This window comes from Numenius arquata, chromosome Z (genome assembly GCF_964106895.1).
Source record: "Numenius arquata chromosome Z, bNumArq3.hap1.1, whole genome shotgun sequence".
Lineage (NCBI taxonomy): Eukaryota > Metazoa > Chordata > Aves > Charadriiformes > Scolopacidae > Numenius > Numenius arquata.
In genome coordinates, this window is record NC_133616.1 from 12,154,893 (window position 1) to 12,173,279 (window position 18,387).

General features: G+C 46.8%; 1 protein-coding gene across 1 annotated transcript in view; it reads right to left on the reverse strand.

Moving 5' to 3' along the window:
• Positions 1-18,387, reverse strand: part of PDZD2 (PDZ domain containing 2) — a 143,355-nt gene that overhangs the window by 55,208 nt on the left and 69,760 nt on the right. The window contains exon 2 of the mRNA XM_074166507.1: positions 11,126-11,528. Within this exon, the coding sequence (XP_074022608.1) occupies positions 11,126-11,528 (403 nt within the window). The remainder of the gene's footprint in view (positions 1-11,125; positions 11,529-18,387) is intronic.

Below are 18,387 nucleotides of genomic sequence, written 5' to 3' on the forward strand. Positions count from 1 at the left end.
TGTTCTTTCTCTCTTCTTCATAAAACATTCATAGCTCTACATTTAACCACGTGCTACAAAACAATCGCCCCCCACCAATACACACATACCTCCAAGGTACGTCGCTCCAAGATTTTAAAAGCTAAGTATTAAAAAGCAGATTGCCAGGCTTTGCTTGAAACCTCTTGGAGAAAGGGGGTGTTCAGCAGAACCTCCTTCCCCTCCCCATGAAGTTGCTCTCTCTTTTGCACAGAGCAGTATAGGATATTTGACAGCCAGCTAGGAAATTCTGCTCCTTTGAATGAGCATCTTATGTGACTCCATCACAGGAAAGTCTTAATAGTAAAGCTCTGTGCCAGTCCCAAGGATTTGTAAATACATTTACATTTTACTTAAAACCAGTTTTCTTGAGTTATTGGAGATTCTGAGGTTCAGCCACACAACTTCTAAACACTTTAAAAAAAAAAGAAAAAAAGTAGTGATGTACATCTTTTAAAAAATTCAAAATTAAGGGATCACATTTTCAAGCTTTCTTTCATAAACAAAAAAACTACAAGCTCACTTAGTCTTTAAATAAAAGCTAGGATTCTGTTGTATTCACTCTGCTCCAGAGACTTACAATACCCAAGGGAATCTCCAAGCGTAGCTAGATTTGGCAGTTTGCAGGTCTGATGTCACTGTCCTTGGAGCCTGCATAATCCCTGCGCAGAGGAGGACGAGGAGTTTGACTGCTGAGCGGTCTCCTCTGGTCAGCTGCACAGTTCTGGCTGCTGCTTGGCCACTGCCAGTTTCATATTCCTATTAACATCTGAACTTTTCCATCGTCTCAGAATAAATTCTCATAGCTCTGTTTATAAATGACTCAAGAATAATCCCCCCCAGCTTCGTTCACAAGTGACACCATAAATCTGCACACACGCACCCAGAGCTCTCCGTGCAAAAGCATTTCATGCCTAAAGCACAGAGATGTGCTGATGCTGGTCCAGGCAGGTATCTCAAACGACAGGCATCCTCAGCAAGGACAGACAGCGAGGTGCTACCAGCTCCTGTCACAGCCAGGGACTAGGTGATACCCTGCTCAGGCCACTCTTAAGAATAAGGAGGCCAACCTGTATCCGTTAACCAAAGGCAGTAACGAAGCTCAGCACTTGAGAACCTAAAGTGCCAAGAGCTCACTAGATATTGTGAGCTGACTACCTGGATATGACAACCCAGCAAATTTCATGCAATTCACCTGAAAGTGGGCCAAGATGGACACTCAGAAAGACATCCATGCTTGCCTGGAGTGTGTCAAAGGAATAAGAAGCCAAAACTTCCATTTAGAGATTTGCTCCCCATCTCCTGGGAGCAAACGTTAACTCTGCTGAGTTCCACCCCATGGATTTTGCTTGTAAATGCAGAGCAGCAGCAGACCTGCCTATGGAAAGGGGCTGTGGATCCCCACCTTGATGGTAGGGTTTCATGGACACAATGGACCAACATTTGTCCTCCAAAGGAGGAAATAAGACTGGGTCATCTCTTGAAGTCCCTTCCAGATCTACATCTTTTGACTTCCCTCACTTCTCTGAACACTTCTATAGCAAGAAGAAACACAAGTGGTCAAGTCAGGCCGCAGCTGGGCTAATGGCTAATTTTCGTTCTCTGCAGTTACATCACATAGGGAAGGGATGCCATCCAGAGGGACCTGGACAGGCGGGCTTGTGCAAACCGCATGAAGTTCAACCAGGCCAAGTGCAAGGTCCTGCACCTGGGACGTGGCAATCCCAGGCACAAATACAGGTTGGGCGGAGAATGGCTACAGAGCAGCCCTGAGGAGAAGGGCTTGGGGGTGTTGGTGGATGAGAAGCTCAACATGGGCCTGGCAACGTGCACTAGCAGCCCAGAAGGCCAACCGCATCCTGGGCTGCATCAAGAGAAGTGTGGCCAGCAGGTTGTGGGAGGTGATTCTGCCCCTCTGCTCTGCACTTGTGAGACCCCACCTGGAATACTGTGTCCAGCTTTGGAGTCCTCAACACAGGAAGGACATGGACCTGTTGGAACAGGTCCAGCAGAGGGCCATGAAGATGATCAGAGGGATGGAGCACCTCCCTTATGAGGACAGGCTGAGAGAGCTGGGGTTGTTCAGCCTGGAGAAGAGAAGGCTCTGGGGAGACCTCATAGCAGCCTTCCAATATCTGAAGGGAGCCTACAGGAGAGCTGGAGAGGGACTCTTTGTCAGGAAATGTAGTGACAGGACAAGGGGTAATGGTTTTAAATTGGAAGAGGGGAGATTCAGACTAGATATTAGGAGGAAATTCTTTACTGTGAGGGTGCTGAGGCACTGGAACAGGTTGCCCAGGGAAGTTGTGGATGCCCCATCCCTAGAAGTGTTCAAGGCCAGGCTGGATGGGGCTTTGAGCAACCTGCTCTAGTGGAGGTGTCCCTGCCCATGGCAGGGGGGTTGGAACTCAATGATCTTTAAGGTCCCTTCCAACTCTAACCATTCTATGATTCTATGATCATTCTTAGGTGATTCAACTTTCCTCCAAACTTGGCTCTTTTGAGCAGGCAGAATCTTTGGACCACATTTTTTCCACTTGCAGCTGATCAACTTCAAAGTGCCTAAGCCAGAAATAATTGAATTTTTTTTTTTTTAAAGACAGTATGAATATTCTACTTGGATTAATTGCAAGCAAAAAAAAAAAAAAATTATAAAAAAATGGGTCATCTTATATAACAGACCACAAGCGAGAACAGAGAATTCGGCTGTCAGCTTCCAGTGGGTCCCCGCAGGCCGTCCTCCTCCACCGTGAAGCCATTGTACATCGGGCAGCCTCTGTCCGGAGGGAGCCCACATCTGGGACAAACTAGCGTGCTGCGGATCAGAGAAGGAAGCACGCTGCCAGCGCGACGTGGGGAAGCTCGCCTTCTGCCTGCTCCAAGTGCATACCATCAAACGCTCGATTTCATAAGCACATCATTAATAAAACAAAAAGGAACGTTTTTCCTCCGAGTGCCGAGGAAAATAAATATATAAATATATAAATATATAAATAAATAAACGACAACACCGGAGCCGTTCTTCCCTCCTTGTCTTTCACCAGCTAATTGCAGGGGAGTTTAAAGGGGTTTGACTGATTTTGACTGTGCCGTGCTCAAGAAGCTGCAAATCTATATATACAAAGGAAAAATTGCTTTGAAATCTTGTATTAAAGAAAAGCTTGGCAGGAGCAAGGTGTAAACAAATGGAAAACAGAAACGCAGTAAGTAGTTAAAAAGCCACACAGTAAAATGGAAAATGTAAAATAGTTGTCTACAAAAGAAGCACTTTCTGTCACCGCAGCAATTCAGCCAAACCCCGTGTAAATATGTAACAATTTTTAAATAAAAACAGAGATAATCCCTGATGAGAATACTAATAACCACGCAAGGGCTGTACACACACACTGGGTGCCACGGGCCCTAACACAGCCGGCAGGATGTGTCCCTCCCTCCGCATCTCAACGTGGATTTTTACTGCCTGTCAACAGGGACTGGTTCCCACTTGCAAACTTCACAGGTTTCCCCACAGGAACAGCAGAAGCAAACAGAGAGCTCTTCTTCATCAGCCACGAAGCTGCTTTGGAGAAATGACACTTAAGAGAAAGTTGTAAGTTTCATGCATTAAAACAAAATTTTAAAAATGACCACAATAGGCTTGATAGGAGCTGGCAGCCAACGTGCTGATCAAACGCAGCTGAAAAGCAGCATAAAACCAGGACAAAACCTCCCAAACAGCAACACACCACATTCAGACCAGCACAAAAGCACACGACCAGTGGAGCATCCTCCTCTACGGGGACGGGGAGTCTACTGGGATGGGCAAAGCAACACACCGCTCCCCAGCATCCTTCACTGATGTGGGGTAAGTCAAAAGCACTGCTCCCAGCTGCCTGCCCCACCTTGGGCCAAATCACGCCTCCTCCCACTATCCCTGTTCCCCAGTAGGCAGGTGGGAGAGACGGGTCGGTGGCTGGGGTTAGAATTAACTTGCACGATCACATACCAGGCGAGCAAACACGTCAATCTCAAGATACAGTCAAAAGCCATCACTCTTCACATCACAGATTTTAGTGTGAATGACTCAGTACCAGAAAACCACGCCAAAATCTGATTTTTGCAGATTCTTAACGGAGCAATTATTTCATTAGTGGATAATGAGTATATTTTTCATCTGATCTTAACCAGGTTATTTTTACGGCTGATCTGACAGCAGGACTCCTGCTTTCATCTGCTACCTTGGGTTTTGTTTTCATTGTTGTACAAGCAAGATAAACAACTCCAAGACAAATCAAAAGCAGGATAAAAAAAAAATCTAAATGCCTTTATCAAGAAGCTATTCCAAAAGAGGAGTGCTTTGTCCAACCCTACTGCCTATGAAAGTTTCTTAGCACCAAGCCACTGAAGCCTTTGGCTTCTGCCTCTGGATGATGCAAGCCACACAGTGGGTGTCTCCTACAACACTTGCAAGAGGGGAAAAAAAAAACCTCCAAACCCAAGTAGCCCTTAATGTGAATTACACAGCGCTGACCACGTGAACTTTCCGTGTCCTCGGAGTAAGTGGGAACCAGCAGTGCAGACACAACTGCAATTGCATTCAAGTGTCCACTGCTGATCTAACAAGTCCCCTTGTTTGGACAAACGGTCGCCAGACGCCTGGCATCCCTTCACTGAAATGTGAGTGCTTTCCCCGTGGAAAGAGAAGCATCCTAGGGGATAAGGCCTGGGGAACAGTCAAAAGCAAAAACATACCCTCCCCCAAACACAAACACATAATTAAAATACAGAAAACAGGCATCACAGCAGAGTGGATGAACATTCTGCGACTTAAAGCAGACTGTCCCCCCGGGATCCATCTCCCGAGACAGACTGCTTGTTGACATCATTTCCTTGGCAAGGGCTTTAAACTTTTTATCAGCCATTGCAAGCACCTGAACTACATCATCACCCCTTACAAAAGTCTGCTGGAGCCATTTGTCATTCTGAGCCATCACCATCTGGATTGCACCTCTCCGGGCTGCTCCCCTCTTGCCGTCTCATGAAGCTTTATTGCAAGATCAGCCAAAGGATTCCTCAGCTATCCCTGGCCCTGGGGGGGGTTGGCCCAGCAATTGCCCCGGGGGAGCTCAGGCTTTTAAAGGTTAGAAGGCGTTTGCACTCCCTGAGGTATCTTGCCCAGTCTCGTTCTCTTGTTGGGCTACTGGGAACCAGTAGTTGGTCAGTTTGGAGCTCCTCAGAAAACACCCTTGCTGCCTGCAGTAGATGAAAGCCCATCCTAGAGTAAGTCACCACGCTCCTGTGTCAGCTAAAGAGGGGTCTCTCGTGGGGACTGGTATTACCTCTGTCAGCATCAGGAATCCTTTGCGTTTGCTCAGTGGTTTCAGCACCCAGCCTCAAAAATTAAGTGTATGTAGCTTTATGATCCCAACCAACACCTGGAACATTACAGCACCTAGGCAAACAGCATACTCTATTTTTAGGCACGTCCACTTGGTTTCAAACATTCGCACTCAATGATTAAAACATAAAATGGTGTGAACTTACACTTCAGCTAAAGCCAGTCCTTTGCATTCCATTTGTGGGCTTGCTGTATCTTTAATACCATACACAAAATGAAAAAAACCAAAACCAACCAACCACTTTCTGTGTAGGTGGGAAATGCTTTCATACTGGTGCTCTCACCTAAGGCTTGTGATAGCTGAGCATGGCTGAGACCTCCTGTAACACAACCTCGTGAGTATCTGTGATGCCTTTGGTGGCAGCTCATTTCCAAGTGTGAGGACCCCGTGTAAAGATGACACATTAGAACTAACTCATTACAACTTACCCATTATCAGACTATCTCTATGCCCAACGCTCCATCGCACCCCTGGAAAACTCAATCCAAAAACAGACTAAGAGGACAGATTGCTATCCACAGCTATCACAGCTGTAGCCATTGCTGAAATCACAGCAAAGAAAGGCAAAAATCTTAAGTCAGTTGAAAAAATTTGGCAGCGAGTGAGACTTAAACCCAGAAAGTTGTGACGACGGTTGTTTTATGGCAAGGTGGAACATAACTGGCAGCAAAAAAAATTAACTTTAATTTCAGTACTAGTTACATCAAAGCACTTCCTAAAACCCCAAGCAAAAGCAAGGCCAAGATTTGTCAGTGCGGTACAGCTACAATTAAAAGACAGCCCTTGTCCCTAAGAGAGTTTACAACCCAAAACAGGCAAGAGAGAGGGAAGACGTGCTTATCACAGTGCACATTAAAACTTCAAGACAGCAGATAGCCCCAGGATTCATGTTAATGAAAGTTGGAAGCAAACACAACAGATAAAAAGACGTTAAGAACAGAAACAGATTCTGAGGAAGGCCGTTACATGACTAAAGGTATCTACATTAAAAACTAAAAACAGAGTTACTTATGTCTAAAACATGCATCATATGAGAGTCCCATAAAAGCCTTGATGAAACAATAATTGCTGCTTAGGAGGTTGCCAAAAAAACTTGATGTAAAGCAACTTAGCTTCAGTAGCTTCAGTGAAGCTGCGAGTATTTACCCTTGTCTTTACCTTGCTCACAGCAAGGTTTTCGTTTTGGTACAGCAAGTGGATGAGAATCTTTTTCTCCATCATGTTTAAAAAAAAATATAATAGTAAAACGCTTAAAGCCAGTACATTATTTCAAGCCTCGTTTTTTGATTCCTGTAACGTGCCATTAGCCTTCCTCTTCTGCTTGGCAAGATAAGGAACGTTTTCCATTAACCAAAAGGCAAGGTAAGGCTGGCATTTACCAATGCTAATAGGCAAATATTGCTATAGAAAGGCTGTCAGTCCTTCCTAACTACAAAGCAAAATGCAATTCGAAAGCATTCAGCCTTTCCTGAGACAAGCCATCTTAATAAGAAAGCAATAACGGGCCCGAACAAAAGAAGATGATGGTACAATGACTTCAGAAAAACACCGGACACACCTTAGGGGGCCACCAGACGCTGACTTGTTTCCATCCTGGAAAGGTGTCCCACCACGGCCCCAAGTTGCAGGGCCACCACCAGCCAGGGACACCTGGTGCACACCCTGCACTCCTCCCATGCCACCGAGTTCTCCCCATGGGGAAATGCCCATATGCTGCCCCCCAGCCCCTCTCCACCTGCCTCCCTTCGCTACTACAGCACTTTTACTCTGCCCAACCTCCTTTACACAGTTTCCGCTGGTGACTGCTAAACTTGGATCTGGATTTCAATTCCTTACTAATCCAGATGCTTATACTTAAGCAAGAGGATTCAAGGAGATGCCTTATTTTCAGTTTTAATGGTTGATGTTTTAAAGACTTTTCAGAGCATCCTGCTGGGGCCAGAGGAAGCAAAGGTGGGCCAGTCTGCTTTGGTGCACTTCACTTCCAGCCCAGCTTCTTTTCGCTTCGTCAATAAAAGCCTCTCGTCATACCAGCCAGGCCTCGATCAGGTTAGGTCTCCTTTGAAAACAACACTCCCACCCCTCACACTCGTAACCCCAGCCCCTGCAACCCTCACAGTCCTACTCCTGATGATCCCTGCCCATGCCAGCTGCACCTGGCCACCTCCAGGCACTCCTGACGGGCTGAACAGCTAAGGAAGCGGTCCACGGCTCTTCCAAAAACACTGTGATAAGAGAAGCTGAGAACAAAACTGAGCAATTCTGTCCTACCAGTAAACAAAATGAAACCACAAAATCAGTATATTGTGAGGAAACCTCACAGTTTCCTTCTATCATTTTTCAGCTGACCCCAGCAGCCCCTCACCCATACTCCTCTTTCTTCTGTGTCTTTGTAATTACCAACCTACAAAACACCCCTCTGTCTCAGGCCACTGAATAAAAGAAGTAAACTTTGATTTCTGCATTTAAGATCCCCAATCTTCCCAGGAAGTGACGGATCATTACTCCGGCTCAGAGATTGCCTGGTCTTAAATCACTGCCCATGACTCCCACAGCAGCCAGCCTGGGTCCTTCTCCAAGGTCAGGTCTGCTTCCCAGACCTTCCAGATCTCCCTGCCAGGCAGGCACAGCCTCGCTGCTTTGAATAATCCCCACATTCTAAAGGGCGTTCAGGTTCATCCTAAAAATATTGCAGCACAGCTTAACCACCTGTAAACATTAAACGCTGCCTGCTAATTGTCAGGTACAATATTTACTGAGGGTTACATACCAGCAAACAGCCTGGCAGGTACCTTTATACACAGCAACAGCAATGCCAAGCGCAGAGGAGAGACAGACCAAGATCTGGGAGATGAAAGCAAGCCTGAAGGAGGGGACTGACACATGCACGCCGACCAGTAACACAGGAATCTCCTGGCAGGTTCTCTTGACAAACAGTACCCGTCTGGCCTCTCGTTTCACCACTCGGCGTTGCTGTTATTAGCAGCACGCAGCGAGAATACGGGAGGACAACCCCACGCCCGTGGGAGAGGAGGTACCCTGACAGCAAACGACACCAAAGACACGTGGATGCCTCAAAAGCACTGCCAGCACAACATCCCCAAGGCATCGGCCGCGGTGGCTGCTGGGCTCAGTACAGCACCGGCTGACGACACGCAGATTCTGCCCAACCTCTTCTCCACGGTTTTCATTATGACAACTTCAAACTAACTTTCTACAGGGAGAAAAAGAGATGTTTCCTGAACTCCATATTCCAAGTTCAGTAATTCCCCAACTAACTCCGTATTCCAAGTTCAGTAATTCCCCAACTAACTCCGTATTCCAAGTTCAGTAATTCCCCAACCTGCATCCTGAGGCAGAGGAGGGGGAAGGAGCGGTGGGGAGAACCAGGGCGGTAGGGAAGACCATCAAGCTCGCCAAGAGGCTTCTCAAAGCCTTTCCTCCCACCCACAGCCGACCTCCAGCCCACCGCGGGCCGGCTCTCGTCCTCCTGAAGTGAATATAGTGCTCCCCGAAGGCGCGGGGCTGACAGCCCTGGATATGCTATTAGTCAATGCGTGGAGGGGCCGGTGAGGGATGGAGGGCAGCAGGGATGGAGCCGCTTTCCCTGTGGAGAAGGTGCCCTGCCAATGCACCCTGTCCCCGCTCGGGAAGAGATAACTCATCCCGCGGCTACGAGAGGTTTGGCTCGCGCTTTGAAGCCTGGAAGGAGGCTGCAACTTCTGACACGACGTCCTGGATGCCGTTTTCAAAAGGCTCCTGACACGACTGGATCTCACATGCCTGAGTGCCAGGTCACGCTTTCAAAACAGAGCTGGAAGTGAGATTTGAGGCTCCCAAGTGTCTTTACTCCTTACCTGTTTTTTCTTTTCTTTTTTTTTTTTTTTAAGGATTCAAATAATTTTAAAAATGTTATGCATGGTCAGTATTCAATACTTATTAAGAAACTGAAATAAGCAGCTCATTACTCTGATAGCAGCCACCCCACGGATGCTAAAGTGATGGGCTTCTATAATGCCCCTTCATTTTTAAAAAGAAAAGGATAAGCAAGGCATGCTATTCAGGCTTCAGCGATTCACATTTCTCCTCATTCAGATGTCAGGAAAATGTAATTAATATTGACACATACAGAGGTCATATCTCTAAGCAAAATATTAACGGGGGAAAAAAATTAAGAGAGCGAGCGAAGCAATTTTACTAAATGACTGTGCCTCCCAACAGGCTTCTTGACAGATACACCACAACTGAACAGATTATAGCTCTTAAATTTCCAGTGACTCAACTACGCTTCTATGTACTACAAAGCCACCTTGTATATGTGTTGCATTAAAAATGTATTTATTGTTCACATTGATACATAGACGTTCTGAATTTAACAATTTACTTCTTGGACTAAAATGACTCAAAACTTCAAGGTAACACTAGCACGAGATGGCTCTGGATCAAGAGTTTATTTTTATATACAGATGTATGTATATGTATATATACACACTTTGGCTTTCCACTTCCTCAAAACAAACTCTGATCGACGTCATTTACAACACGTGTTTAATTAAACACCTTCAGAACAGATTAAAGAAGATTTCATATGGACCAGAGCTTTCAAAATACTGAAGGATTTATTTATTTCTTTATAAACTTTTAATGTTTTCTTTTAGAATGACTGCAATTATAAGGCTTGCACACAAACATCCTCCCCTTCTGGCTGCACCATGAAATCCAACATGTCTCACTGATGGGAGAAGCAGTTTTCTCAATTATGCTCCTTTAAGACCAGCACTTTTTTTAAATTAGTTTTATCCTCTCCAATGTATTTTAAGTTAACTTAGTTTGAGTTAACGACCACCACCCTCCCATAGCATAGGGGATCACAAATTCAGAGGCCACACTTAAACCCATACTTTCCTCAACAGAATTTAGTGATGAGATGTCCTCTCACACCACTCTGTCACCAGCTTTGAAGTCTTAAAACCAAAACCAGCTGCTGCAGCAAGCCCCAAGCCTAACACAGCAGCGTTCATCTGTTTATACTATCAGTGTCTCTGGAAAGATGGGCAGACAGCTCATCTGGTGATGGATGCACACTGAAACCTGACCAAGGCTCGGGTTATTTTTCTCCATCCAACAACACTGCAATTCTAGCCAGGCAACAAACCCCAAGATCTCCATCAGGATGAAGAGAGAAGCAATGAAAGCCTCAATATCACTGTCGTCCCAAACATTAACAAATCGTCCATCTCATCAACTCGGAGCAAAATTCACAATAACTTCCATGTGGTGCCCAAACACTGGCCAAACAAGTTTTGTAACACAAATAAATGCACCGCGGTCTGGTGCATCAAGCTCAGAGAGAGCTAAATATGAAGCCCCAAAGGACAAAATGACGGTCTTCCACTGACACCTCCTGCCCTGGTGTCGTAAGGTCACCAGTTGTCTCAACAGAACAAATCCTGAGGCCAGCCCTGAGAGGTGAGAGATATAAGGACCTTCCCCTTCATCACAGATGGAGCGTGACAGAGATTTCTCACAATTATTTTTTAACTCCCTAACCATCCTGCCCCGCTGTTCTGCACCCCATCCTGTGTCCCAGCACCCCAACAGCTTGTGTTGTCCATCCCACAGGCACCAAGGATGGTGCACGAAAACCAAGGAAATAGCTTGAGAAATTCCTTTAGCTCGCTTGCACACCTGCTGCTTGCTTCTCTAGAAAAACCCCAAAGCAAACATACCTGGGCAGACTGGTCACCAATGTCCGGCACCCCACCATCTGACAGCCGGCACCGGTACTGTCCCCCTTGTCCCTGAAGCTGCTCTTCCCCGTTGCTTTCTGCTTCGGAGGTCTCCGGCTGAGCAACCTCCACCTCCATCGGGGTGCAGTGCCCGTTCCCGTGCTCCGAGCCCAGCTTTTCTTTGCTCTCCTTGCTCCCCGGTGTTCTGGTGATGACCCCAAACTTCCTGGTCCTCTTCCCATTCTGAGCGGCTCTGTCGCCGGCTTCGGGGCTGGGCTTGGCTTTGGGGTCGCAGCTGTTGCTGTTGTTGCCGTTGGAGGGAGGAAGAGGGGCTTTGCGCTTGATGCGGCGCAACATGATCAGGTAGACGAAGCCGCCATTCCAGCACTGCTCGGCCAGGTAACTGCAAGGAAAGGGATGCACAGGGGTTACCGGCTGCTCGCCCCGCATTCCACCCCATCACCCCAGCCCTGCATCCCGTGACCTTCATCCACCTGCTCGGGCAGCCGAGGACCTGGTGCCTGGATGCATTAGGGCACCTCGAGGCATCGGCAAATGCTCCCTTCCTTCAGCATTAAGAGGGAAATCACATCAGGAATACCATCAGGCATCGTAACAGCCCTACCAGCCATCCAGGCTGATCCCACCGTGGTGTAATACAACTGGTAAATGCCACCAGACAGGTTCCTACCACCCCAACCTCCAGACCCGCAGCACAGGAACATGGAAAGGTGGAGCAAGCAAAGCAAAGCAAAGCAGAGAGTGTTTCCAGTGGGGCATTAAAGTAAATAAATAGAATTTTTAAAAAATTAAAAATCAGGCAGGCTTCATTTGTGCAGCAGCCCATAGAGCATTTGCATCTGAAATGATCCTCCGTAGTGAAACTAATCTTCCGCTTCGGCGTACGTACATGCTTTGAGAGCCCCAGGGGGAAAAAAAAAAATATAAAAAACCAGCCACTGGGATGAAGGCAGGCGTAGTGTCAATGGCCTCAGTACAGCAACGCGTGGCACTATAAGGCATCCCGGCTCCCATAAGGGACACGAAAATAAGGTGGGTTTCCTTTATAGCAAGCATATTCCAACCAAAGCAAGATCCAAGTCATCTCAGCCGTGCAAGGAGCAGCCACCAGGTTCCCATAGCAGAGCAAAGCATCACCTCCCCTCCTCAAAGTCTCTGGACATGCCTTGAAGGAGTTGACATTTCTGCTTCAAGCGAATACTTGGTGACCTTACAGAAACTGCACCCACTGATGCAAAAGGGGAATCTAACTTCATGCCTCTTTTGGGAAAGCATATACCTCAACCCAAATTCTTGAAATATTTGGGTTCCGAGCCAAGGGTGTAACCAACTGAGAGTAGAAACAAGCTGGAATTTGTACTTAGCAGGTTTGTATGTGCCCTTTCACACCAATTTAGGCCCCCAAAATATATTGCCTTTCTCACTAGTGAAAGCAGCAAGAATTTCCCAGAGCATCAAATAAGCCTCTGCTGCATCTGCAATGAACTATTCGCTAATACAAAGCAGTTGCTGAACCTGCAGCTATCAGAGGAGATGAGAAACTAGGTGTGGAGCTGAACCATGGAAGATACTAAGAGAAAATAACACAGCACTTGTGGTTGAGAGAGGAGGAGCGACTCAGGAGTCTTCCACCCTTTTTTTTTACCCCTCCCTGGTGCTTGCAGGCTTATTTTCCCCTTCCCTTTCTTAAAAGTTGTTTGGCCTTAAATACAACCCTTCAAAGTTATTCCTGCACAGAGTTGACTTAATGGCAAAACAGGAAAAGCAGCTATGATAACCCCTGAAGGAAACTTCTGTACAGAGGAGCGAGGAAAACACTCTCAATTACTCAAAGTACCCCGGACCAGTCTGGCGGTGGCTGGAAATAAGACGATGGGTGTGTGTTTCTGTCCAGGGGCACAAGCTGGTAGCTTCAGTCCACTTCTTTCCAAAGCTTAGATGCAATCCCCACCAGACAACGTGGGCATTCAAATCACTTGTATTTAATTAGAAAGACCGATACCCAAATTAATATGGCAACTACAGAACCTTAAAAGCAGCCCTGGAGCAACAGAGGGGAAGGACCAGTATGTTGGCCGTGCCAAATTTCCCCAATGAATATAAACTGGATTCCAACTCCCTGGACAGTCCACTCAGCAGTTTTCACCAGCCAAGTCTTTATTTTTTTTTTTAAACATTGAGAATACTTAAAAGCCCGAAACCCATCTTTTTTGAAACAGCTGAAAGCAAACAGCCAGTGAGCCCCGCTGGTTGGAAAGCCTCTGCAGCCAAGGTCAGCCACCATCTGGGTGGCCACGAGGTGACACTTGGCTGAGGGAGGCACAAGGGGCTGGCAGGACCCGAAGGGTTAGCCTAAAAAAAATTCCAGAACTAAGATGGAAGTATTTTTGATTATCACGTTAAAAGAAAAATTCTTTTAATCAACAGAAAAGGGGCAGTTTTGTTCCAGAAACAATATGGGCTGCCTGTTTTTCACATTTATCTTTCAACTCAAATTTCAAGGCAGCCAGTAAAGTTGATTAAAATTCATGACTTTTGCTTGCAGCAATACCACTGCACTCTGATCCATCATACATAAGCCTGATAGCACTGCTTCTCCTGGCACACGGAAAACAGAAAAGCAGCTCCTCTTCCCACAGTCCTGTGGCTTACAGGGGTGCTGCCCACCCTGTTTTCAGGCAGTCAGTTCTGCCTGACTTGTTTTTTTGTGCAGGTGCACGTATGTGGGGTTTTTTTTAAACCACCGATCTCTATCTCTGAACTAATCACCGATGTATTTCTGAGTGCCAGTAACAAAGTGCGTGCATTAATCAACTACTTGATTCAGGAACCAAGTGGAATGAGAGGGAACTTAGCATACGTCCAAATAAAGTAATTTTATGGAGGCAAAAATAATTCATGGTTTCACCTCCACTTGCAGCACATTTATTCTGTTCATGAAGTGCAAAGCTACAAAAAGGGAATAAAGAAGGGATGTGTTTTTTTTTTATTCTCCACTGTCGATCAACAACCACCCCTACAGTCTGGAGCAGGGTTACAGCCAGCAGTAATAGCCGCAGCTGCGCCGAAGTCAGCGGAGCCGTGCTGATTTACTCCATATGTCTGGAGATGGCCTGCATGTTCCAGGCGTGCAGCCTGTAGTAACTCACGGGTTTATGTCTTCTTGAGTACTTCTCGGCAGTTCAAAGCACACAATAAGTTTCCAGGGGGGAAAAAAAGAAAAAAAAGAAAAAAAAAAAAAAAAGAAAAACCACACACAACAACCAGAAATGTCTTCTCTGGGTCAGTGAGCAATTACCTTCGCATGGCAGCGAGTGATCGCATACACCAGATGATGTCAGGTATTTCCGGACAGGGTGAAACCAGCTGGTACCAGCGATGCAATAAGTGGCATCGTTATCTCAGAGTTTGTTTCAAAGTAAAGACCAGGCACCCCATGTGTTGGAAAAACAGCGCTGGTGTAACACCGAACTCCTATGACAAGATAAGAAACTAATATACCAAGAATTTGTGGTCATTTGCTGTTAGCCAACGAGCCTGCGCCACTTTAAAGTTTGGCCAAGTACATGCTGCCTACTTAGCTGGCTTCCTTTTCCTCTGCCATTTCTTCCCCTATGTAAGTAAGAAACCAAAAAAAAAAAAAAAAACCCGTGGAAGCACAGCAAGTTCCCAACACTGGACAAAAGACAGAAAAGGTTGTATTAAATGAGTGAGAACCTTCAGATTTTTAATTACTTTCTACCAATCCAGGAACATCCCATGCCAGAAAGGAATAATGAGATGGATTCAAAAAAATATAATTATACACCCTCTGGACTGCAGAAAATTGTGTAAAAGCTAGACAGGTCCCAAAATCCCACTTCTCAGGGGGTTTAGCGTGCGCAACACAGACAAGCCTTTTTTCAGATGTGGTCCCTGTAGAGCTCTCTCAGCGATTTTAGCAACCAATACACCAACGATGTCTCAGGCAGGGCAGAACCAGAGCTAATGCGCCTACACGGCTCTCGGCACCGACATGGGGCATCAGCTGCAACCCCCAAGTTGTCACTTAGTTTGAACACGGTCTTCAGCTTGCATGGAGCAAAAATATTCCTCATGCAGCTTTGACTGATCCAAATTTGTTGAAAACTGAGACTATAAAACTTCCTATTCCCCGTTCTGGTTGGCAGGGGTTGGAGTAGGATTTGGTGAAAGCCCTGGATCTGGTACACCAGCTAAGAAACCTTGGGAAGCTACTCCTAATGCCAGCAAATGACAACAGGTTACAAGTCCTATTATCACAGATTTTAGGAATGCAAGAGATTTTACCAGCTGATCGTCCATCTATTAGTATTAGTTACCAAAACAAAACATTTTATCAGCAAAATACCCATCCACACTTTCTGTCTTTGCAAGGTAGTGTTAGCTCTCCTCGGCACAGCTTGGAGTCCCCCAGATGCTGCCACGGCATCTCCCCAAGCAGGGTCTAACACACCACCAAAACATCGGCATGGAAACCTTTCCCACCGGTGTCCTCAGAAGGACCGACCACCCGGCTGCTCCTGCCGCTTCGATCTCACCCTGGCACCAGCTCTGGTAAAACCCCAGCCCATATGAAACGCCAGCCTTAAGCTGTAGGGAAGACTTGTTCTTCTCCGTGGGGGAGAAACCGTGAAAATGTTAATAATCCTTAAAACCAGGGGGGAAACTATTTTACACTTGAAACAAGAGCGGGAGAGTTACCCCTTGCAAAGCTCAACCACAGGTTGGAAAACACAACTGGCGGCTGGTATCAAGGGGCATTTAATACTCTTTTTGTATCAGAGCTATGAAGAGATGGACACGTCCACTTCCTTTGGAGACTACTTTGAGTTATCCAGCCAAATCCCATCTCTCTCCTACACAGCTGAACTGATTGCTGTGATCATAAAAAACGATAAACTCCCTGAGTTTATTCCAAGTTCCTTGGCACACTTATGAAGTGTCAGACTCGCAAACAGTGTCTTAAAGTAAGCCAGTCATTTTTTCATTTATGTATATTATATTTGTGTGTGTGCACGTATAAATATAAAGGTTTACAGACTTGACAAGAGCACGCTGTGACAAGCTCTCTGTCACATCCCATCTCACTTGAACAAATGCAGACGGCCACACTGAGCTACAATAAAAAAACCAAAGCAGACCCAGCAGCCATAAGAAAGCATCTGGATCCACTTTAGGATCAGAAATATTGAAGAAGTATGTTTATTGTACACTAATACTACTATTTAGCATTTCTCCAGAACCTTTCATCCTGATAGATCAGAAAGTGCTTTGGAAATGATACAGGCAGAGCATCACTGACATCTCGCCAACCAGCCCATCGTGCAGCTCGCTGGGGCATGGAGGAGAAACCTCAGCTGAGACAACCGCTTCCAGAGCCCCCGCCTGGCCCCCCCGGCCCGGGACCTGTCCTTAGCAGGACAGACAAGCCACTAATTTTTATACTCTTCTCTGAAAGACTCTGGCATGGAAAAACATCTTGAAACTCAATCTTTTTTTGGCTGGAAAGATGAAGGGCAGTGCGGATCCTCGCAGAACTCAAACCTCCAGCCCCAAGGGGGACTTAAAAGCTAAACTTAACAAACCATCTCTCTATGACACCAGGAAACGAGCTAACTTGCTTTTCAGGTAAGGCAGGGCAAATTAATGACTAACAGATAGTGACTGATGGAAGGGCACACAGCTCCTCATGAAACCCTCACCATGTGAGAATGCCCAGCCCACTGAGGACAGATTTTGGCAAGCACTGGGGGTACTTTTCACAGATTGCCGTGTCTTTGGGCGGTAGTCAAGTCTTAATGCGTGCAGGCAAAGGAAAACGCTGAGCTACAAAGTCTGGGGCAAACATTGCTGCAGCCGAGCTTTCAGGAGGTTTCCCCTCCTTGGGGCTGCAGGGACACCCCAGGGCCAGCCCTCTCCTCCGCCTCCCCACGGGACCAAGCTCTCCAACCACAATTTATCCCAGCAGAATGCAAAAGCCTTGGAAAACCCAGCTGCTGCTTCAACATACTCTTGTGGGCACAGAGCTACAGCACACCAGGAACGCGCTCGATCCAGCGCCTCGTCACCGACAAGCCCCTTCCTGCCCCGGGCTCTGCAAGCGATGGCACGGGCAAGGGACGCGATGTTCTCTGCCTGCCTTAATAACAGGAGGAGGGAAGGCAGACAGGGCAAAGGAAAACTCAGTCACGGGGCCGAGAGACTAATCACACCCAGGGTGCGCATTTGAGAGACCTGGGGTAGGGCTCCCATCTCCCTCTCGAGGATGAGCAGCCCTCAGCTCGCGGCAGAGGTTAAGCAGCACCTCCCCGAGCCTCACAGCGGCTGTGGCTCTCTAACTCACACCAGCTCTTCCTCAGGACAGCCAAAGTGGTGGCTTTCTGGAGGACAGAGCTCTGAATGCGGTCTTTTTTGCCTATGGCATATTTTTCACTATTAAATTTATGGCAAGGAATGCAACTAGACCTACTCAAATCTTGAAGGAAAAGCGAATTTGGAAGTTAAATTTCAAGGTACGTTTCTGTGGCCTTTTATAAGCTGGTATAACCATGTTTGGTGCTGATTAGACTTAATCCTCCCCTGGATTCGAACTGCCTGTAGCTTTGAGCATCACAGTGCTGGTGCTCAGGGCGGCGATGCTCGAGCTGCTTGCAGGCTGGCTGCCGTCAGTCTGTACAACACAACACAACACAACACAACACAACACAACACAACACAACACCACCCACACCGCAACAACATCTCAGAGAAGCAAATGGTAGCAGCAAACAGACGTGGAAAGGTCTGCTCTTCGCTGCTCATCAGAGAAACCAAACCTCCAAGTATTTCAAACCAACAGGAACACCGCTGAAGTCTGCCAGAGCCCCTGGGCAAACACCCCTCTGGCAGGGCTGGCAGGAGACCCCAAGCGAGACCTCTCTGCCCACCATGAAATCCTGAACTCTCAGGAAAGGTGGAAAGGGAGCAGAGGAAGGATAGCTGCTATGTTTTTGTGGACTCACTGTCTCCTTGCGTCTTTTCCTGGGAGATGGGATTCAGCTCAGCCTTGCAACACAGGACCATGACTAAAGCCTGGTGAGACACCTCACTCTACCTGGTATTGGTGCAACGATGCGGCTTTGAATTCGGGAGAACTGAATTCTTTTTCCCTTGCTGTGCTGCAGATCCCTTGCAGCGCCCCAGGCAAGTCTTTCCACGAAGAAAACAGGGCCAACAACATG